At 40.8% G+C, this 23798-nt stretch overlaps 1 protein-coding gene across 2 annotated transcripts in view; it reads left to right on the forward strand.

The window, feature by feature from the left end:
* Window positions 1-574: 574 nt before the first annotated feature.
* The window catches only part of elocb (elongin C paralog b), a 31467-nt gene continuing 8243 nt past the window's right edge, over window positions 575-23798 (forward strand). The window contains exons 1-3 of one of the 2 annotated variants that reach the window (XM_069921197.1): window positions 575-681; window positions 15898-15956; window positions 21144-21287. In XM_069921197.1, the coding sequence (XP_069777298.1) occupies window positions 15953-15956; window positions 21144-21287 (148 nt within the window). In that variant the 5' untranslated portion in view covers window positions 575-681; window positions 15898-15952. Of the gene's footprint in view, window positions 682-765; window positions 931-15897; window positions 15957-21143; window positions 21288-23798 lie in introns of those variants that run through there. The other variant, XM_069921199.1, reaches the window with a different exon arrangement.

Below are 23798 nucleotides of genomic sequence, written 5' to 3' on the forward strand. Positions count from 1 at the left end.
TGCAGACTTGTAAATAAAGCTTGTCGTGTCATCAGTTTTAAAGAGACTCATGTGTGAGAAGTTTTATTTCTGACAGGTAGCACAGGTTTATGGGCCGAAATTTTCCTGTAACCGTGCCATATGTCTAAACTAAAAGCTGCTCACACTATTTCCAAGTAGGGTCTAATTAATGCCTTTTCAAGCCTCCTCACCGTATCCCTGCTTTTATTTTCTATCCCTCGCAAAATGAATGCGAGCACTGACTCAACATACACGCTTATGGAGTCTTGCACGAGGACTCCCAAGTCCCTCTGCTTTCTGAGCACGTTGGAAAATAGTCGATACTTTTATTCCTTCCACCAACTTCTCTGCACTGTATTCTATCTGCCCAATCTCGTCACCCGTCCATGTCCTTCTGCAGACTCAGCCTCCCTCATTCTTCTGAATTACAGCAAAAATATAGTCTTGCATCGGTCTGACAATCACCTCACGGTAACCTTTTTGCTTTTGTCACCACCTCCGACCAGGGTCGAGTCTCCTTCAACCTCCCTGATAGGTTCCGTCGCCGCCCGACGTCATCTTCAACGCAGCCCCCGCCGCCATTTGACCTGGTGACAGGGCGGAACTTGTTTATGCACTTCCGGATCAGCAATCTGGCCGCATCCTGAGGACGAGGGGTCCGTGCGTCTTGTCGGTGTCTCGGTAAATGTCCGCTTCTCCCTGTCAAAGCAAAGTGTGTCGGAGGAGGGGGGGATCCTTAGCGCCGGGTCGGCTTGGGCTCCTGTAAAGCAGAGCCTCGACCACTTGGTAGTGGCGGAGACCGCCTTTCTCCGGGTATTGACTGGACCGGCCACTGAGACCCCCCCCCTGCCCGAGTTTCGGCTCTCTGGCTGACTGTCCGGGGCCTCGCTGAGCCCGTGGTCCTTGGCTCAGTCCTGTGGGGATCTGCAGGTGATCGCAGCATTCCGTCTGTCTCGTTCCTCTTTCGGCCGGTTGCGGGCGATTTCAACGGGTCTTGGGGACCTGTAAACGAGGGTAAAACCTGTTCAATCACCGTGAAGTATCTAAGTTTGTTCAGGCTGATGCCACTCCATTCATGTGCTTAAAATCTCCAAGTAGTACGACAGGGCATAAAGTTAAACTAAACAGGAGGCCTTTTGGCCCCCTTGTTATAGAAATAACTACCCTGTCTAATTTCCAGTTTCTGGTCCATAGCCTTCCAGGCCGTGGCTGTTCAAATTTACATCCAAGTTCTTTCAATGAGATGAAGGTTTCTGCCTGTACAACCCATTGCACATTGTTTGGTGGGGGAAAAAGCTCTTCATGTTGCCATTAAATTTTCTACCAATAGAGTATTGGAATAAGGAAGGCGTGTTGCAACCAAATTAAACTTTGCTGAGGCTGCACTTCGAATATTGTGTGCCGTTCTGGTTGTTCCAATACAGGAACAGAGCGGGTGCCTTGGAAAGGATACAGAAGAGATTTACTGGAATTCTGACAAGATTAGAGGGTATGAGCTACAAGGAGGAGTTGGACAAACTTGGGTTGTTTTCTCTGGAGCTTGAGGCTGAGGTCACACAAAGATAGGAGAGAGAGGAAGTATTGAGGAAGCACTGAGTCTGCAGCAGGACAAACACATTAAATTGGGCAAGGAAATAATAGATGGGATACAGTGTAGAGAAGTGTATGATCGTGTACTACTTTCTAAATGTCAGTGAGCTCAGAAATTAGGGGTGCAGAGGGAGTTGGGAATCCTCATGCAAGATTCCCTAAAGGTTACTTGTGGAATCAGTAGTAAGAAAGGCAAATGGACTGCTAGCACTCATTTTGAGAGGGATAGACTATAAAGCCAGGGATGTAATGTGGAAGCTTTGTGAGGCATTGGTAAGATTGCACTTGGAGTATTGTGAGCAGTTTGGAGGACCTTGTAGAAGAAAGGATGGATTGGTGCTTGAGAGGGTCTGGAGGACATCCATGAGAATAATCTTTTGAGGAGTCCTCCATAGCTTCTAGGCCTGAACTCACAGGAGTTTAGAGGAATGGAGAGGAATATAATTGAAACATTGAATACTAAAAGACCTGGATAGTGTGAACATGTTTCCTATGGTGTGGATATATGGGACCAGAGGGCACAACCTCAGAATAAAAAAAACTTACTTTAAGAAGAGAAATGAGGAGGAATTTCTTTACCCAGAGGAAAGTGAATCTATGAAATTCATTGCTGGGTATATTTTTGGTTCTTGAATAGAAAGGGAATCGAGGATTATGGGGAGAAGCAGGAGAATGGGGTTGAAAAGGATAGCAAATCAGCCATGATGGAATGGCGGGGCAGACTCAAAGGGCTGAATGATGTAATTCCACTCCAATGTCTTGGAATCTTGGGAGATGTGTATAAAATTGAGAAGCATAGATTAGATAAACAGTCTGACTTTTTTTTTCCTGGAGTAAAGCATCAAATACTAGAAGTTATGCAGTTATGGTGAGAGGGAATATTTAAAGAAGTTATTTATATCGAGAGTTGAAAGTGCCTTAAACATCATGCTAGGAGAGTAGTGGAAGCATATGCAACAGTAGCGTTTAAGATGCTTTTAGACAGACACATAAAGATGTATGGTATGGAAGGATTTGGATCGAGTGCAGGCAGAAGAGATTTCATTTAATTTGGTATCATGTGCAACATAGATATTGTGGACTGGACACCTATCCCTGTGCTGAACTATTTTGTGTAAATATGAAATCTATGTCCCTGGTTTTTGAGAAGTGAATCTTTCCTGTTAACTCTTCCTAGGTTATTCATTGTGTACAATGTAATCTCCTGTCAACCTCTTTTCCAAAGAATTGATCCCATCATGTTCAATCTTTTGCAAGTGATGAGATCCTATTGGAACTTAGCAGGTCAAGCACCATCTTTGAAGGCAAATTGATGGTTTATGTTTCTGGTCAAGACCTTGCATCAGGACTGAGGGTGGAAGGGGAAATGGCCAGTATAAAGATGTGAGGAGATGAGGCAGGAGGTGGTAAACAATTTGTTGACTCTTTCCTTCATTCTGACAACATTTTTGAAGCTTCTGGATCCCTTTGAGCACAATCATGTCTTTTGTGTGATACAGTGACTAGAGGAGAACTAGACTGTGGTGTGCTGTGGTCTAACTAGTATTGTTAACATAAGCTTCTTGCTCATTTATGTCTTTTGGTTTAAAAAAAAAAGGAAGTGGATACCATAAGATTTTTCTATTATGTTACCAATATCTTCTACTGTTAAAGATCTGTGGATATCTATTCCAGGTTCTTGTGGTTTTTCAACATCCCTTAATTTCTTCTCATTTATTGCCTTGAAACCACCTGAAATGGAACAACCTTGTGCTTTTTTTTGTATTGAATTACATCTGTGACCTATCGATCCCCACTGACATATGCGTTAATATTTTGCAGTCTAAAGTTTCCCAGCCACATTCTTTTTGTTTAATATTGTCTTCAAACTTCTCATTTCCCCAGTATTTTAGTCTAAATCATTAAAATATACACCCAACATTAAGGGATGGAATCCTTAGCTCTGTGGAATCCCTATGGGAATAGCCTTCTATTTGGCACAACATTTGTCAACATAATCCCATGTGCTTTCTCATTTTTAAAATCTTGTCAAAAAAAATTCAAAAATCCATATACTGTAAATATCATCCAACGTAACAATCTTGATTGACCGTCTTTGTTGTCAAAATGTTCACTCATTACTCAGAAAAATTTCCATTGCAAATAATTCTAAGATGCCCTGATTAGTAGAGGTTTTTCCTTAATAACTATTTATACTGCCCTTAAAATTCATTCCAATTTTTTTCTACTGTTAAGTTAATTGGATGTATTTTTTTTCCATCTCTTCCTCTATAAAACTATATTAGTGGTTAGAGTTCAGTTGTCATCCAATCCTCTGGCAAACTGCTGTGCCACAGAAGTAGATAAACAATAGAGCTCCCTTGGTTTTTTTGAACAGCCTGGAATGTCTTATCCCTCTGCATATGTGTACGGCTAGTTATAACTTTATTAATCAGTTTAATGCACTTAATTTATTAATATACATAGCTGTATTCCCACTTAACAGTTAGGGCATTTGTATTTCAATTAGACTTTCATTGTCATACTGTCCAGCCTCTGAGATGTTGGTTTGCTCTTATCTGCTGCAAATCACAAACTTCTCTGTTTTTGCTGCATTAGTAAATGTATCCAGAATTTTTGGGATTTTTAAACTACATTCTTAGTTTCATGATTTTTATTGATTTTTGTTTGAAAACCAATGCAACAGAATCTTCCTCAGTTGAAAATAATGAGATTTTGGATTGTGGATTACTAGCTGTCTTCTTTAGCATGATGCTGAACCAAGCCATGAAAGACCCCAACAATGAAGACGCTGTTTACATCTGGTACCGCACGGATGGCAGTCTCTTCAATCTGAGGCGCCTGCAAGCTCACACCAAGACACAAGAGAAACTTGTCCGTGAGCTACTCTTTGCAGACGATGCCACTTTAGTTGCCCATTCAGAGCCAGCTCTTCAGCGCTTGACGTCCTGCTTTGCGGAAACTGCCAAAATGCTTGGCCTGGAAGTCAGCCTGAAGAAAACTGAGGTCCTCCATCAGCCAGCTCCCCACCATGACTACCAGCCCCCCCACATCTCCATCGGGCACACAAAACTCAAAACGGTCAACCAGTTTACCTATCTCGGCTGCACCATTTCATCAGATGCAAGGATCGACAATGAGATAGACAACAGACTCGCCAAGGCAAATAGCGCCTTTGGAAGACTACACAAAAGAGTCTGGAAAAACAACCAACTGAAAAACCTCACAAAGATAAGCGTATACAGAGCCGTTGTCATACCCACACTCCTGTTCGGCTCCGAATCATGGGTCCTCTACCAGCACCACCTACGGCTCCTAGAACGCTTCCACCAGCGTTGTCTCCGCTCCATCCTCAACATCCATTGGAGCGCTTTCATCCCTAATGTCGAAGTACTCGAGATGGCAGAGGTCGACAGCATCGAGTCCACGCTGCTGAAGATCCAGCTGCGCTGGATGGGTCACGTCTCCAGAATGGAGGATCATCGCCTTCCCAAGATCGTGTTATATGGCGAGCTCTCCACTGGCCACCGTGACAGAGGTGCACCAAAGAAAAGGTACAAGGACTGCCTAAAGAAATCTCTTGGTGCCTGCCACATTGACCACCGCCAGTGGGCTGATAACGCCTCAAACCGTGCATCTTGGCGCCTCACAGTTTGGCGGGCAGCAACCTCCTTTGAAGAAGACCGCAGAGCCCACCTCACTGACAAAAGGCAAAGGAGGAAAAACCCAACACCCAACCCCAACCAACCAATTTTCCGCTGCAACCGTGTCTGCCTGTCCCGCATCGGACTTGTCAGCCACAAACGAGCCTGCAGCTGACGTGGACTTTTTACCCCCTCCATAAATCTTCGTCCGCGAAGCCAAGCCAAAGAAGAATATATCCAAGGAACCATTGTATTTTGACATAAATCTAGTCCTGACCTTGCCCTCAGGTTGATGACTCAGATTGACCGAATTATAAAACCTACGGCATTATTTAAAATTATAGTGGCTTTTATCAATCTGCCAAAATCAAATCTGCTTTGTTGTACTCAAAACTATGAAATTTGGCGTGTTTGTCATACTGTGAAAGGAGGAAATGACAAATGTGTGTGTGAGAGGGATATTGTTTCAGTTACCTGGTAATTAATTTGAAATGCAGGTGCTGTTTTGAGGGCTAATGAGAAAATCAGTTTGTGTAGGGTAATGTCTGTAAACTGTAAATTAAATCATTGAGTTAGCAATATTGAAATGGTAATAAGGTAGGGATGTCATTTAAAAGATTTCATATTTGGAAATGGTTATGATTGAGCATTGGGTAATTTTCATGACCTGTATTTGTGTGAACAAGTAGCTCTTCAGATGAGAGTGTGCAGTGAGAGAATGAAGAAGGTCATTGTTACATTGTGGGGATGCTTGAATGAATGAATGAAAATGCCGTAAAATGAACCATAAAAAAGCACAATTTTTTTGCTTTGCCAGATTTAGGGAAAGATATTTAGAATAAACAAAAAAAAATCACAATATTTTGACTAGGAAAAAACTCTAGATCTGTCACAAAGGGTTCTACCACATAGAATATTTGATTGCATTCCAGAGCATTGTCATTTTTGCAGACGTAATGAGCTAAATGTAATTTTGCATGAGAAATCTTTTTGGTGACAAATTAATCAACATTACAATGATTGAAAGGCTGTATTATGCAGTCACTTGGTGGTTTCAGTTGCACCGCATCAAACTACATGATTTAAAATAAAAACAGGAGAAAAAAAAACTATAAAAGCTCGAGCAACATTTGTGGAAGGAGAAATAGTTAGCAAGTTTTGTCCTGCTAACAAGTATATTTTGTAATCTCAGAATTCTGGTCCCATTCATATATATTTTTAAATCACTGTATTTAGATGCTGAATGACTAGTACTGCAATTTAAATTCAATAGCTAGCCTTAGTGATGGTAACCACCACAGTACCAGGTTGTCTGGGGGGGGGGGGGGGGGAGAGAAACAATTGAGATCACTAATCCCATTTATAAGAAGAAATTGACTATCCTTACCCAGACTGTGACTCCAGACCAACAGTACCATGATTCATTCTAAACTCCTCTAAAATGGTTCAACAAGCTAGTTTGCGTGTGTAGACTTGCCAACGCTGCATATATCCCTTAAACATCAGCTTTCATGAAAAATGTAATGATTCCAGGAAGAGACATTTATTCAAACCTGAGGTCAAGAAGGATACAGTCCTACTATGGGCAAATATGATTAGTGCAGATGGCTAAAGGGGTTTTGATGGATTGAGGGGCCTATTTACCTGATTTAAGACAATAATTGTAAAATAGAAACAGTAAATGCTTGAAAATACCCAGCAGAATGGTCAACCACCTGATGCATTCTTCACAGATGCTGCCTAACCCGAATTATTTTTTCCCCCAGAATTTTCTCTTTTCATTTCTGATTTGTAGAGACTGTATTACCTTGTTTTAGAATCTCTATCTGGAGGAAAGATCTTCTCAATATCTACCCTTTTAATCCCTCTTAGAATCTTGTATGTCCTAATTTTAAGTTCCAGGTGATGTAGACCAATCTAGATCAATGATTGCACAACCTCTTGTGTCTAGAATCAGTTCGTAGTGAATGAATGTTGAATTGAAGCAAATCTATCATCCACTCTTAAAGATTAAAATTGTCCTGGCTTCTCTAAATAAGATCTCTCTGAAGCCACATACAAACTGAGAAAGGTGTTCTCATTTTACGTGTCTCTTCAACAAAGTCCAATCTACCATTGCTTTCCAATTTGCTGTACGTGCATGTTTACTTTGTGCATAACATAACATAACAATTACAGCACGGAAACAGGCCATTAGGCCCTTCTAGTCCGCACCGAACCAAACACCCCTTTCTAGTCCCACCTCCCTGCACAATGCCCATAACCCTCCATCTTCTTCTCATCCATATACCTGTCCAACCTTTTCTTAAATAATACAATTGACTCCGCCGCCACTATTTCTCCCGGAAGATCATTCCACACGGCTACCACTCTCTGAGTAAAGAAGTTCCCCCTCATGTTACCTCTAAACCTCTGCCCCTTAATTCTTAACTCATGTCCTCTTGTTTTAATCTTTCCTCCTCTTAACGGAAATAGTCTATCCACATCCACTCTGTCTATCCCTTTCATAATCTTAAATACTTCTATCAAATCCCCTCTCAACCTTCTACGCTCCAAAGAATAAAGACCTAATCTGTCCAACCTCTCCCTATACTCTAGATGCTTAAACCCAGGTAGAACCTGGACATGCTGCTTTTATGAACGCATATTGATATCTTAGTAGTTAAACATTGTTTTTGTATGTTTCTTTGTGAACCACTTTGCATTTTCTCACCTTGTATTGTATCTGTCTACTCCCATTTGGATGCATTTAGGCAGCATGTATTGCAGCTTTGAATGGATCAATGAAAGATGCATAGAGTAGCATAATGAGTTCAGCATTTTCATCTTCATCAGTAAATTCAAATTGTATTCCAGATGTTTGAACAAAAAATATAGACTGACACTTGAATACAGTTTGGATGTCACATTGTTAAAACAAACCAGAACTTACAGTCACTTTTTATTGTACTATGCTAGCAGGAGTGAGAAGTACAAAGAATGAGTTGCATTGTTTACTTGTTCTCTGAACCTAACCTCACTCAGCTCATAGAGCCTTTTGGTACATCTTGTATAGTATTTTTGTTGGTGGGGGTGGGGGGGGGGGGATACATGCAGTTTCAATAGTTAATTGAACAGATTTATTGCAGCTGATTGTTCTTGTTTTTCATCCTTGTGGTTTTTACAGATATGCAACTTAATTAACTTTAGACAGGTTAATCTTTGTTCATTCTATATTCATTGAGCCTTGTCTTTAAATTTTGTAATTGAACATGTCCGGTAACCTTGTACTTGTGCAACCTTGTTCCAGTCTGTTGCCTGGAATTTTTTTTTGTCTGTAAGGCTAGTGAATCTTTATTAATCTACACACAGAGGAGGCCCCTTTTCTGTAATATTTGACATCCTTGTTTAACATTCTTTTACATATAACTTGTATAGTCCTTTGGAATAATACCCAAGAGTAGTTTTGTTTTTCCACTAATTGGCAATCTAATGTTTTGCCACTCCTCTCCTTTGCAGTTTCTGTGATCAATCATCCTTTCTCTTTCCCAGAGACATTCTGGTATGCTATTATCTCGCACTTCATATTCCTAACCTGCCGAAGGCTGCAATATTTCTGCAACAGTAAACTATTTAACTGCATACTATACTAAAGCGTTAATTTTTTGTTAGCCTACTTACTACAGCAGAAGCCTCGTAATTCTTTACAGCATTTAATTTTTGACTTTCCTGCCCTCTCAAATGAATTTAAAAAATACCGTGGCATAATTTTGAATAGCTGCAGGAAAGTTGCCCTTAATGGCTACAACATATTACAATATCTTTCAATCAATCTCACTCAACATATCGTATGGCCATTATTGCATTGCTTCTCCAGTTGGATCTCACACCCCTCTTAGGACCATGAGCAGAAATAGCCCATCTGGTCCTTCAAGCCTCCTCTGCCACTGAGATCATAACATTAGGATTATATCCTTCTCTGCCTTGCCTAGCTCTAAATCCATTGTTTCCCAAAATATCTTGAAATTTTAACTCTATTTTGAATGAACTCAATGATTCCATAGTTCTCTAGGATATAGAATTTTTTTTTGAAAAATGTATATAGAATGGAGAATTTAAATGTAGACATATAGCATGGTAACAGGCCATTTAGGCCCATGAGTCCTTGCCACCTAATTTACTCCTCCAGTATGTTTTGAATAGTGGTAGGGACTGTGTAGCTCAGTACAACAGTAACACTATCTACAAATTTGCTGACAATACCATAGTAGTGGGTTGTATAAAGGATGAGTCAGCACAAAGGATGGTGATTGAAAACTTGGTATTCGGTGGGGGTGGGGGGAAATGCGTGTGGGGAGGTGAGGATTGAGAGATGGACTGATCCATCTGTGCCTCCGACAGTGCCATTATCCCCTGTCCGCCTGTGGACTACAACATCTTCCTCTCCCAGAGCTACATCCTTGGAGATCCATTCAGCAGCTGATTACTTCCCCAGCACTACCGTCCCGTTCAGCAGCTCTTTCAACAACCCAGCCAGATGCCAGCTTGCTATAATTGCCATCTTCAACTTTGCCTCCTGTGACTGTGGCCAATCTGGCTGGAAACTTCCTGGTACGTTTCTGCGCACCCCCTGTGACCCCCCCCCCCCCCCACCCACCCTCCATTTTCATGGACAGGGAACGACGGAAAATCTCTGTGACGTGGGAACATACTTGAGAGTGAGTTGTCTAGAGCAAAGCATTCACTGCCTGTGAGAACGTAATACATCACTCAGGACATCACCACTGGAGGCTGGGTCCCTGCCCCCCTTTGCTCTGCAATACCGAGCAGGCAATGTGAAAGGGTGAATGGAACCGGGTTTTCTTTGTCCAGTGTAAACAGCCCTACTGGTATTTCAAATGGGTTGTTACGTCTAGAGACTTGCCTTTCTGATTATTGGTAGGGAAGGTGGCCATTGCTCTGCCATGTATTTATAACGGGTGGTGCTACAGCACCAGTCACCCCGTCTCCATCGTCTACGAGGCGCTATTCGACATGAATGTGGCACAGGTGCAACCTTTTAGGGCTTCTCTATGAAAGCTAAGTTTTATGTTTTCCCTCTGCGCTTGTAGATGACCTCCAAGCGGAGGCCTGGCATGAAATGGGTTTCGATTCTCTGTCTCTCTGGTGCTCTCTTTTTCTCTCTCCCCGATTCTATTTTAGAATTCCAGCATTGCAGTTTTTTTACTTTTCAAATGAAAATCATCTTGCTGCTTATTCTTTTCAACCCAAATTGGTAAGATGAGCAATCAGCTAAAAACTGAATTTGTTACTTATTTTTCTCTGAATATCTTTTAATGTTGAAACAACATCTTGGGCACATTGGACTGATTAATAACTAAAAGCTATATCCTTTCTACCCTGATGGGAGTTGAGAAGAGGGAGGGAATATTATAAAGGGGAAATTGTCTGAACTGCATTGCTGAGGCGAATTGCCAGCTCTCAGGCACTTCCTCATATCTACCCTAGACTAGGAGGCCATTAACCATCATGAGGATATCATTTCCTGGCTCCCAGTCTGTCTCAGACCTCATCACTTCAATGGATTTGCCCATGACTGCCTCCAACCTGAGTTTGAAATCAGCCATTCTTCTCTGCTCTGCAGAACTTATCCTCTGCCTTGGTAAAGGGTCTTGACTGCTGACAATTTCTACCCAAACAAGCTGTCTGACCTACTGAGTTCTTCCAGAAATTCTTTGACAAGCTATCTGAATTGTTCTGTGGAATAACAAACCACATAACAAACTCACTACCTCATCTGATTCTCATTTGCAAAAGTTTCCATTTTCACTTTTGGCATTTCTCAAAAATGTAAGAATGAACAAAATTTCAATTACTTAGAATCATGATTTTCAAATGTCCAGAATGTTTGGCCTACATAAAATGCATTTGCCATTGCATGGATAAAGAGAACAATTTACTTTGTGCAAAGCATTTGTGTAAATTTTGTCCAGAATTAGTTGAATTAAGCTGGATCCTCAAGAAATGTTAGCATTTGATCACTGAAGCTGAAGTGCAAGTCCTACAGACTTCTGAGTGTGTACATGGAAAAATGGGACTTAATTTCAGATTCAGAAGGCTGATCTTCAGTTCGCTTATCTACTGCCCTCCTCAACAAAACCAATGAATTCAATATGGGCACTTTGGATAAATTGCTTAGCTTTGGTTTAATATTTTGTTTGCGTGTTTTTAGTTAACTTGATTACTTTTTTTTTAAACTTGCATTAATGGTTATTATATTTTACTGAATTTCTCAGATTAAAAAAGTAAAATTTGGAAATATTTTGAGAAAATAGGAAACAAAGTAATGTGTGTGTTTGCAACCACCAGTTTAATTCTTTACCATTTAGACCAGGGGTGTCAAACTCAAATTCACGGAGGGCCAAAATTAAAAACTTGGACTAAGCCGAGGGCCGAACTAAATATTTATTGAAAATTTTCAACAACATCTGCATGTTTTCTCTTCTTTTAACATATGTAATGTTAAGCTTTAGGATATAACTTTAGGAGGATAATGTTACAGGTCAGGAGTAGGTAGCTCAAGTTCACCCTTTGCTTGACCTGAGGGAAACATATTTGGTCCCTGTGGAGATGTAGTCAGCATTCACAGGCTGTGTCCATTTTGGCCTGCATCAGGACTCAGCATTTCCTGCTCACTCCTCAGGCTCTAGCCCTCTTTTCACCCTCGACCCACCATCCCTCTACCTGACCAGTCCTTTACCCAACCTCTACTCACCCTTCACTCCACTCGCTCTGCCTCTACCCATCCCATCCTATACACACCCCTCTACTGCCTCTCCCCTCAACCTGTTCCTCCCTCTACCCGTCTCTCACCCTCTAATCACCCCTCCCCTACTCGCCCTGCCCCTCCCCTTTTACCTCTTCCCTATCCACCCCTCCTTCTACTCATCCCTCCCTCTAACTGCCCCTCGCACCACCATAACTTCCCCTGCCCATTACTCCTCACCTACACCCTCTGCCCACCCCTGCTTACCCACCCACTCAGGCCCAGCGCGCTGCCGATCAGCCTTTGCGGACAGCCACCATCTCTCTCTTCACGTGCAGGGCCGAACCAGCCGTCCCTGAGGTCCGCGCGGGTGCAAGCGCTGAAGGCCGTGGCGACCGGGAGAAGTGCGCTCGCGCTGTGGAAGGGCCGTCTGGTGCCAGTCGCGTGGGGCTCGCGCTGCCTGGGGGCTGTGCGCAGCCTGCCATGCCCGTCGCGCCGACAGGAAATCACAGGCGCTCGCCAATCCGCCGCACTGCTTGACAGGTGGGAGAAGTGACTGGTTGTGCGGGGAGCCTTCCAACTGGCTTGCCGGCTGATGACGTCGACAGACTTCTCGTGTTACAATTTCTCGTGTTACAATGGGGAAGGATGTGCAATGAAGGGGGAGGATGGTGGGGTTGACATTACCAAAAAACAGCATCGGCTCTCGCTGCAGGGCGGGCCACCTCTAATACATTTTTGAAATGATCTTGCGGACCAAATATAATTATATCGCGGGCCAAATTTGGCCCGCGGGCCAGAGTTTGACATGTGTGATTTAGACTGTTCCATGACTAATATTATAAACACTGGGAAAATGCAAACATTTATTGTCATGTTTGTGATGAGGATCCACCAAGGGAACAATTCTCAACAAATCATAGAATTGGACAGTACAAACTGGGCACTTTTGACCCCCTTGTCCATGCAGATCCTGATACCTATCTATATTAATCCTGTTTGCCTGCATTAATCCTGTATCTTTCCTAAGTACCTGTCCAAATGGCTTTTAAAGTTGTGGTGGTATTTGCTACCATCTCTTTTCTCATTTCATTTCAGATAACCACCACACTTGCAAGGAAAAAAAAAACTCCCCTCTTTTAAATTTCTCACTTTAAACTTTTCTTACTTTAATTCCAGACTCCTCTGGTCTGGGAGGGGGGTGGGTGGGTTGAATATTCTGACTATCCTATTATGCGCTTCATAATTTTATAAATCTCTACAAGGTTACCCCCTTAACATCCAATGTTCTATTAGGAATAAACCCAGGCTCTTCAATCTCTCCTTATAATTACAACCCTCTATTCTTGTCCTTGTCCAGTGTCCTAGTGAAGCTCTTCTGCACTCTCAATAGACAATAGGAGCTGGAGTAGGCCCTTCGGCACGTCGAGCCAGCACCGCCATTTCACAGATCATGGCTGATCACTACCATCAGTACCCCTTTCCAGCCTTATCCCCATAACCCTTAACTCCTTGGCCCACTAGAGTCTTATCTAACTCTCTTTTGAACATAATCAGCGAATCTGTCTCTACCACCCTCTGTGGCAGAGCATTCCACAGATTCACACTTCTCTGGGTAAAAAAATGCTTTCTCATCTCCGTCCTAAAGGGCCTACCCTGTATTCTTAAACTATGCCCTCTAGTCCTCGTCTCCCCCATCATTGGGAACAAGTAATCCGACTTCACCCTGTCTATCCCCCTGATAATTTTGTATACCTCAATCATGTCCCCCCTCATCCTTCTAAACTCCATCGGATACAAGTCCAGTTTTTCTAGCCTTTCAGCATATGTCAACCCTGCCATCCCTGGAACTAACCTTGTAAATCTGCGCTGCGAAAGATCTGTTAATAAGTAGCAAGAAGTATGTTCCCATTTTGTAGAAGTTGAAGGATTTGGAGAGTATTGAAATTTGTTGTATTGAGTGATACCAAAGCATAAAACAGCCTGACAGGAAGAGCCAGAGATAATCAGGGTTCGATGCAAAACTTAAGAACACCGAAAAGACTACCTTTACCACAAATGAATCGATGGGATTTAATTCAAAAGTATGGCCATCTATACATTGAAGTGTTTTTTTTTGCCCAGAGTTTTGAAGAGAGAGGCATTGCCCAGAATATAGCATATTTGCATTGCTACCTCAGGGCACCTGAAAGGAAAAAAATTTGGCATGAGTGTGCAATGGTGCAAGTAACATTGTCAGAGCTGATCCATATTTACACGAGTTGGTTTTAGTCTCGTGCTTCACTTGTTCATTTCACCTCAATATCCAATGGTTAAGGTTGCCAGTGTGATTACATGGTTGCTGCCTATGTGATGAACCCAGAGGACCCCAAAACCCAGCAGTAATAGATATTCACCATGACAAATGGTTTCTTAAACAAAAGTTGCTTTTAATTATCTTTAAATATGAAAACAGAATCACACTTTAACTTATCACTATTGACTTACTTAACCTAACAACACCCCTTTTAATTCTAAGCGCACGTGTATGTAATGTGTGTATAAGTTCAGAAAAGTTATTTGATTCGCAGTCCAATTTCACTTCTCATTCCTCCAAGTTCACTGGTTGCAGGCAATTCTTATACTGTGCACAGAATTTAACATTTATAAGGTTCACCAGGCTTTGGTGCTTGGAAAATAAATGGTTACCATTCAAGAAGGTTCTTGTCAGTTTTCAGAGAGAGGTTTGTTATTCCAGGACATCCACAACTGATTTACTTCCATCAGCCACTCCAGTGTCTTGCTGACAAAACTTGCCCCCTCCGGGTTCTCCAGATGATAACCTCTTTCTTTCAGGTCACCACAGAGTTCCTTTTTGTTTCTCTTACTTCAAATGAAACATTAGACAGCCAGTCCTCTCCTCTTGGATGAACCACAAGAGCATTGACCAGGCTGAACTAAGCACTCTCAACCTGTCTTCCAAATGGGGTTTTCCACAAGCTTGCCAGCTTGTCCTGTTCCAGTCCCTGCTGCTGCTGACGGTAGAACTGCAGAACTGATATCTCTTTCTCTCTCTGCTTGCAAAATCACATGACCCTTTTAGAACAGCAAGTTCTTCTCCAGACCGTCTGCGACTCTGTTGCCTTTTTGTAAACAACAATACATTAGTGAAGTCTCTTGGGCACTCTCCTAAGCTCTTGCAAAGGCTCTGGGGCCTACATGTCTAGCATGAGCAGCACTCCAGTATTTAAATAAGATCTGTTTTAAAGTGTTTGTATGTGACCTACACTAAAAGACCTGCCCCAATTTATCTTCCAAAAACCTATCTATATACAACCCAAACACAACATAATCTGTCACACCTGACAAAATGATATATGAGCAAAGAGTCCAGGAAAATGTTACAAGTTCAAGTCAGTCAGTGCAGAAGCTTCAGAGAAGCTGAATACTCCTCCCAGCATGCAGCAGGAAGAGTGCCACTTGCGGCTTCAAACTTGGAAGTCAGGCATAAACCTATAGTTTCTTGATCTCCTTAAGAGCAGCTGTGTGAGAGAGGAAACCAGAAAAGCTATTTGACAGCATTAGATAAAGTGGCAAAGAGCATTCTTAACAAATTACAAATGGATGTAAACATCTTTTGGAAAGAAGTATCTAGGCTGGGAAACAACTGGTCTTGTAGAAATTAAACAGTTTTGTTTCTGGAGTTCAATCTTTCAGTTACATTTATTGAAATTGCATATAAATTTGAAGGTACCCATTTCAACAGAAATTACTCCTTTGTCTACTGAAATACCATTCTTATTAACCGGACATAAATTTTATCTGCTCATCACTTTGTTTACCTTAATGTTCATTATAAACTCTGATTTTTCTTCTGGATGTTGCTCACCTTCCACAACAATTTACAGGAAATGCACCTATTTGTTTTCTCTCTCTTAGGACCCTAAAAGAAGGTTTTTCATTGAAAAAAATTGGGAGCTCATCTCTAAGGAAAATGGGCAAGTATTATCCAAGTACCTTTGAAAGTTTGTGTGCTGTCTATTTTGTACATGCTGGATGCATAAGCTGAATCAGTGAGATATAAAATCATTATTCTGGTCTAACCCCAGGGAGTATCCCAGAAGATGAATCTTGTGTGTTGGATAGTATTAAATAGTTTTCATCTTGTTGAATGTTTTTACACAGATTTGTATGAGAGGTCAGAGTATGCAAGCCAGAAAGCATGGCTCAGATTTTAAGGTCAGTGATGAGTCACCTCTGCTCATTGCAAGAATTCCATTAAGTTTGTAAGGTTTCTCTGATCACTGAAATGGGTCGGTCAGTGGGAGGGGAGACCAGGTAATCATAGCATGTTGAAGGATGCAGGAGGTTGTTGATTTTAATGGGAGAAATTGGGTAATATTGAGTCATTTGAATGGAAGGAATAGCAATGGACAGAGTGGGGTGGGAATGTTTACAAAAGGAGAGAGAAAATTTTGATTGGAGATAAAGTGAGAATTGTCATTGGACCACTGAAATAATCAGATGAAGGAAAGCGGAACCAACTAAATATTGGCTTTAAAGGAGCCAATATCTACTTCTTTTATAGAGAACAGTCAAAAGTTCCCTGCATTGCTCCCAGCTCTGGCCCTTGTCTCTCAACCCAGTTTCCTCCACACCAACTGAGGTCTATCACCCCCAGCCCACTTTCCAAATCTACTTGCCTTCCTCAGGCTTTTCTCTTAGCTCCACTTGCTGTGCCCCACATGGTCCATCCCTCCTGCATCTTCCTTGCTATCCATCCCTTTGATCATACTTGCTATTCCCTTCTTTCCATCCTGCATGCTCTTCTCCCAAACATCCATGGTAGCCTACCTGGTCTGCTACTGTACACCTAACAATTCCTTCCACCAGCCCCTCAATTGCACTTTTTCTTTCTTGCTTTCTCCTTCCTCTCTTCACTTCCTCACCTCTCCTCCGCACACATTCAGGTGTTTTCTCTCTCCCCACCCTTCCCTCACCTGTCATTTGCTCACTCACCTGCATGCTTATTCACTTTACATTGTCTTTCTCTATGCAAGCAAACACAGTGGGTATGTCCAGATACCTGTGTCTTTCTGTCGCAGCAATCTGGCAGTTGAAATGGGTTTGTGTCTGCACAAATAGGCTATAGTGTTTGGAGTTACTGTAATTGTTGAAGTGAAGCTGGTGGAGTTAGTTGGATATTCTGTGGTCCAGAGAAATATCAATAATCTAGTGCTCAATGTAAGTTTTTTTTTTGGTTGAAAACTATTTATTTAAGAAAATCATTAATAGAAAAACAATATGCAATCCAGTATAAGTAAGTTTATATAATATATATAAAAATTAAAAACATAAACACAAAAAAAGGAAATAAAAAAAAATTATACCCCTCCCACCCCATCAGCCAGTTCTGGCTTAAGGAGAGCTTAAAAAAAGGAAAAATATATAATACATCAAAGTACATCTAAATGCATATCTTCCAAATACGGTAACCACTTATTGACAAAAAAAGGATAATTATCATGCAAGTTGTATGTAATTTTTTCCATAACAATACAATCTTTCAATTCATTATGCCATCGTGTTATATTAATCACTGTGTAATCTTTCCATGTACTTGCTACACATTTTCAAGCTACAGACAGTACCAAATGTACAAATGCAATTTGAAATTTATCTAGCCCTAATCCCTTTAAAGGAACTATGTAACCCATTAAAAAAAACTTAATGTTATATAATTTTTACAAAATTAACCTAATTTCTTCCCAAAATGGTTGTACATAAACACAAGACCAGATAGCATGTAAAAAAAAAGTACCAATACATAAACAAGAATCTGAATTACTAAAACCATATTTTTTCAATTTCTCTGGAGTTAAATATAACTGATGTAAAAAAAATTATAATTAAACATTCCATACCATACATTTGTCAATTTAGTTACACTGTCGTAACACATATCTGCCCAATAATCTTCAGGAAAAAACAAAAGCTAAATCATTTTACCACTTAAGCTTCGACTTCTCCTATTCCGGTTTATCCATATTGTCTTGTAACACTTGATACATAACAGAAATGTATCTCTTTTTTGGTATAGAAAAAAATCAAAGATTCAAATTCCGTCAATACAGGTAAAGTCATCTCTCTATCATACGTGTCCTTCACCAAAGCTCGAAGTTGATAATAAACAAACAAAGAATTTTCAGCAATTCCCTCAATTGATTAAAGGAAAGAAACTGTCCTACAAAACAATCTTGCAATGTCTTTATACCCTTAAAATCCCAACTCTTTAAATACTTATTAAATATTGAAAAGCATATATGCTGATTATTATATAATGGGGTTAAAAATGACAATTTACGTTTTGATCCTAAAATCTTATTTCTTTTAGTCCATATCTTTAATAAATGCTTTAATATCGGCATATTATATTCCCGCAACAAATTTATATTCCATCGATATAAATTGATGCACCTCAATTTCAGAAATGCAAGCCATCTCAACTTTCGCTCAACTTGGGGTTTGGTCCAAATCCATCAATCTACTGATAAATTTCAACTGGGCTGCTTCATAATAATTTTGAAAATGAGGTAATTGAATCCCACCTAACGCATACTTCCAAGTAAGTTTATAAAATGCTACCCGCGATAATTTACCTTTCCATAAAAATTCTCTCACGTCTTTATTTAAATCCTGAAAAAATCCCTTTAAAAGAGGACACGGTATTGATTGAAATAAATATTGATTTTGAGGAAAAATATTCATCTTAATACAATTAACTCGACCAATTAAAGTTAACAGGAGATCTTTACATTTAATTAAATCTGCTTTAATTTTTTTAATAAAGGAACATAATTTAACTTGTATAAAGATTAATGATCAGCATTTATAATTATTCCTAAATATTTAATTTTATCAGACCATTTCAATTTTATATCTTTATATTCTGAATAATCTCCTTCTCCAATGGGCAAAATTTCACTCTTATTCCAATTAACCTTGTATCTAGATAATGTTCCATATTGCAATAAACATTCCTGCAGATGTGGCAATGATCGTTCTGGGTCTGTCAAATATATCAAAAAATCACCTGCAAATAAATTAATTTTGTATTCTTCATCCATAACTCTCATCCCTCTTATCTGTTCATTCTGTCTTATTGTTTGAGCTAACTGTTCAATAGCCAATGCAAACAAAGCTAGTGACAATGGATACCCTTGTCGAGTCGAATGCGGCAATTTGAACGGTAATGAAACTTGACCTTTTGTCACCACCCTGGAAATCGGGTTTGTACATAAAGCTTTAACCCAACCAATAAAAAAAGGGCCAAATTTAAACTTCTCCAACACCTTAAATAAAAATTCCCATTCAACCCTGTCAAAGGCTTTTTCCCCGCATCAAGCGCAACCACCATTAGATGGTTGGGCTGCTGTCAATATGCATTGACCAAAGTAATAAATCGAAGAATATTATCTGATGCATTGCTATTCTTAATAAAACCTGTTTGGTCAATATGTATCAGTTTAGGTAAATACTTAGCAAGTTGATTTGCTAACACCTTTGTTATAATTTTATAGTCTACATTCAGTAGAGAAATGGGTCTATATGAAGACACTTTCAACAGATCTTGATTTTTTTTGGAATTACAGTAATTAAAGCACTGGAGCAAGATTCTGGTAACTCATGCTCTTCAGTTACTACTTGTAATACATCCTCAAACACAGAGGATAAATCTTCATAAAAAATTTTGTAAAATTCCACAGAAAATCCATTGTTCCCCCTGGTGACTTTCCATTTGGCATCTCCTGTATAGCTTCCTTAATCTCAAATTCTGTAAATGGAGCTTCCAATTCCACAACATATTCCTCCTTTAATTGTGGTAATGTTAATTTAGATAAATAAGATTCAATAACACCACTATCCTGTTTCCCTTCAGAAGTATATAATTTTTGATAAAATGAATAAAACTGGTCATTAATTTCCTGAGGTTTATAGCTAGCTATTGAATTCTTTTTAACAGCATTAATAATCTGTGAAATCTGTTCCGTTTTTAACTGCCATACAAACATCTTATGTGCTCTCTCACCCAACTTGTAATAATGCTGCTTAGATCGATTAATTAAATGCTCAAATTGATAAGTTTGCAATGTTATAATGTAGTTTCAAATTAGCCAAAACCACTTTTTTTTTATCTTCTCTCACATCTTTCTGAAATTCCTTCTCCAATTCAGTAATTTGCTTCTCCAGTTCTAAACTCTCTGCCATATACTGTTTCTTAACTTTAATAGTATAACTAATAATCTGCCCTCTTAAATAAGCTTTTAGTGCATCCCATAACACAAATCTACAGAATTATTGTTCTCAGTCAAGAACAAAGTGATCTGTTCTTTAATAAAGGTAACAAACTCAGGTTTTTTCAACAATATTGTGTTAAATCTCCATCTATAAGATGAACGTACCACTTCTGAACTTACACAAGAAAAAAGTAATAAAGAATGGACAAATATAACCCTACTTTTATATTCCGCCTGTAATACTCTTCCTTGTAAATGTGCCATTACTAAAAAAAATCTGGAAAATGAATCATGTCGAGACGAATAAAAGGAAAAATCCTTCTCTGTAGGAGAAATTTAAGTCTTTCATCAAGGCCCCAATTTGTATCACCATCAATGTAAGTTTATTATTGTATATATAAGTAAAATGTAAAAATGCACCGAACCTCTTAATGTAGCCAAATGTACATGAGATACACTAACTACAGCAGTGAAAATTTAAATTACCACAAATGTCAGAACAAAAAGAGATAATGAATATCAAATATAGATAAATAAATATTCACAGTTGCTTTATTGCACAGGTGCATAATATCAGGACCAAGCTGTTTCTTTAACTGAATTGTTCTTTTTGATTGCCACATTTCTTCAATGTTTCTGATTCAACGGTTACCATTTTTAAAAAAGTTTGTTTTTGTTGCTGTCAGGCATAGAATGTTCGGCTTTCAAACATTTGCTGCTGAGTTTTGGATTTTAAAATTTGTTGCCTCTGCCTTGCATTCATCTGATTTACAATGTAGAAATTAGAACAAAGATACTAACTGATTCATTCTGCAGTATGAATTAAATATTTCTAATTTGAACCATGTGCTTTGATGACATAGTAGGTATTATTTTAATATCTTGCAGATGGCGAAGAGAGGACTTACGGAGGCTGTGAAGGCCCAGATGCTATGTATGTAAAGCTGATCTCATCTGATGGTCATGAATTTATTGTGAAAAGAGAACATGCATTGACCTCTGGCACAATTAAAGCTATGCTGAGTGGCCCTGGTAAGTTGTACTGCTAGTTAATGATCTGCATTTGTTGATGTGAGATATTTGGGACTCTCAAACCCCTTGGTTACATAAACATGCCCTTCAGCCCAACTTGTCCAAACTAACTATTATATTCCCATTTACCTGTGGTTGGCCCATATCCCTCTCAACATATACTTGTCTAAATGTCTCTTAAATGTTGTAACTAAACCCTCATCTACAGCTTTCTCCTGGCAGCTTGTTCTAAAAAAAAATCTATACCTCTGTGCAGGAAAAAAGTTGCCCTTCATCTTTCTTTTAAATTTTTCCCCTATCACCTTGAATCAATGCCCTCTAGTTTTAGACTCTACTATCATGGGAAAAATAATGTAGCCATTCACCTTTTCTATACCCCTCATGATTTTTGTATACCTCTTAAAATTTTACCACTAAAATTCCCCTCATCCACACAGGGAAAAGCCTTTACTAGTAACTCGGGCCCTCCAATCTCAGTAACATGCTTGTGAATTTTTTATGTGCTCCTAAAAGTTTAATTATATTTGTTGCTGTACAACCAGAGCTAAGTACATGGCGTCTCAACTCGTGTACTCAATGCCCTGATCAATGCATGCCAAATAATGCCTACACCACTTTGTAAATCTGTCACCACTTAAATTCTCTCTGTTCCAGAACACATTCCAGGCCCTTGCCATTTACTATGGAATCCCTACCATGGTTTAATTTATTATCAAAATGGAACATCTTGGCGCTCCAAGTTCCATGTTCCTTTATTGTCATGAGCATAAACACATAAAGTTTATTTACTTTTGTTTGTCAGTAAAGGCACATAAAGGGGCAGCACTTGTTCACTGCCCCTCCCAAGAAGAGAGAGGGGAGCAAAAGAGAGTTCCTTCAGACACATTGAGTGTCCAGACATCCATCCACCCTCTCTGATGCTCTGCCTCTTGGCGCTCTCATAACTGCCTCTTGGCGCTCTCATAACTGCCTCTTGGCGCTCTCATAACTGCCTCTTGGCGCTCTCATAACTGCCTCTTGGCGCTCTCATAACTGCCTCTTGGCGCTCTCATAACTGCCTCTTGGCGCTCTCATAACTGCCTCTTGGCGCTCTCATAACTGCCTCTTGGCGCTCTCATAACTGCCTCTTGGCGCTCTCATAACTGCCTCTTGGCGCTCTCATAACTGCCTCTTGGCGCTCTCATAACTGCCTCTTGGCGCTCTCATAACTGCCTCTTGGCGCTCTCATAACTGCCTCTTGGCGCTCTCATAACTGCCTCTTGGCGCTCTCATAACTGCCTCTTGGCGCTCTCATAACTGCCTCTTGGCGCTCTCATAACTGCCTCTTGGCGCTCTCATAACTGCCTCTTGGCGCTCTCATAACTGCCTCTTGGCGCTCTCATAACTGCCTCTTGGCGCTCTCAAAACTGCCTCTTGGCGCTCTCAAAACTGCCTCTTGGCGCTCTCAAAACTGCCTCTTGGCGCTCTCAAAACTGCCTCTTGGCGCTCTCATAACTGCCTCTTGGCGCTCTCATAACTGCCTCTTGGCGCTCTCATAACTGCCTCTTGGCGCTCTCATAACTGCCTCTTGGCGCTCTCATAACTGCCTCTTGGCGCTCTCATAACTGCCTCTTGGCGCTCTCATAACTGCCTCTTGGCGCTCTCATAACTGCCTCTTGGCGCTCTCATAACTGCCTCTTGGCGCTCTCATAACTGCCTCTTGGCGCTCTCATAACTGCCTCTTGGCGCTCTCATAACTGCCTCTTGGCGCTCTCATAACTGCCTCTTGGCGCTCTCATAACTGCCTCTTGGCGCTCTCATAACTGCCTCTTGGCGCTCTCATAACTGCCTCTTGGCGCTCTCATAACTGCCTCTTGGCGCTCTCATAACTGCCTCTTGGCGCTCTCATAACTGCCTCTTGGCGCTCTCATAACTGCCTCTTGGCGCTCTCATAACTGCCTCTTGGCGCTCTCATAACTGCCTCTTGGCGCTCTCATAACTGCCTCTTGGCGCTCTCATAACTGCCTCTTGGCGCTCTCATAACTGCCTCTTGGCGCTCTCATAACTGCCTCTTGGCGCTCTCATAACTGCCTCTTGGCGCTCTCATAACTGCCTCTTGGCGCTCTCATAACTGCCTCTTGGCGCTCTCATAACTGCCTCTTGGCGCTCTCATAACTGCCTCTTGGCGCTCTCATAACTGCCTCTTGGCGCTCTCATAACTGCCTCTTGGCGCTCTCATAACTGCCTCTTGGCGCTCTCATAACTGCCTCTTGGCGCTCTCATAACTGCCTCTTGGCGCTCTCATAACTGCCTCTTGGCGCTCTCATAACTGCCTCTTGGCGCTCTCATAACTGCCTCTTGGCGCTCTCATAACTGCCTCTTGGCGCTCTCATAACTGCCTCTTGGCGCTCTCATAACTGCCTCTTGGCGCTCTCATAACTGCCTCTTGGCGCTCTCATAACTGCCTCTTGGCGCTCTCATAACTGCCTCTTGGCGCTCTCATAACTGCCTCTTGGCGCTCTCATAACTGCC

Source organism: Narcine bancroftii, chromosome 2 (genome assembly GCF_036971445.1).
Source record: "Narcine bancroftii isolate sNarBan1 chromosome 2, sNarBan1.hap1, whole genome shotgun sequence".
Classification (NCBI taxonomy): Eukaryota; Metazoa; Chordata; class Chondrichthyes; order Torpediniformes; family Narcinidae; genus Narcine; species Narcine bancroftii.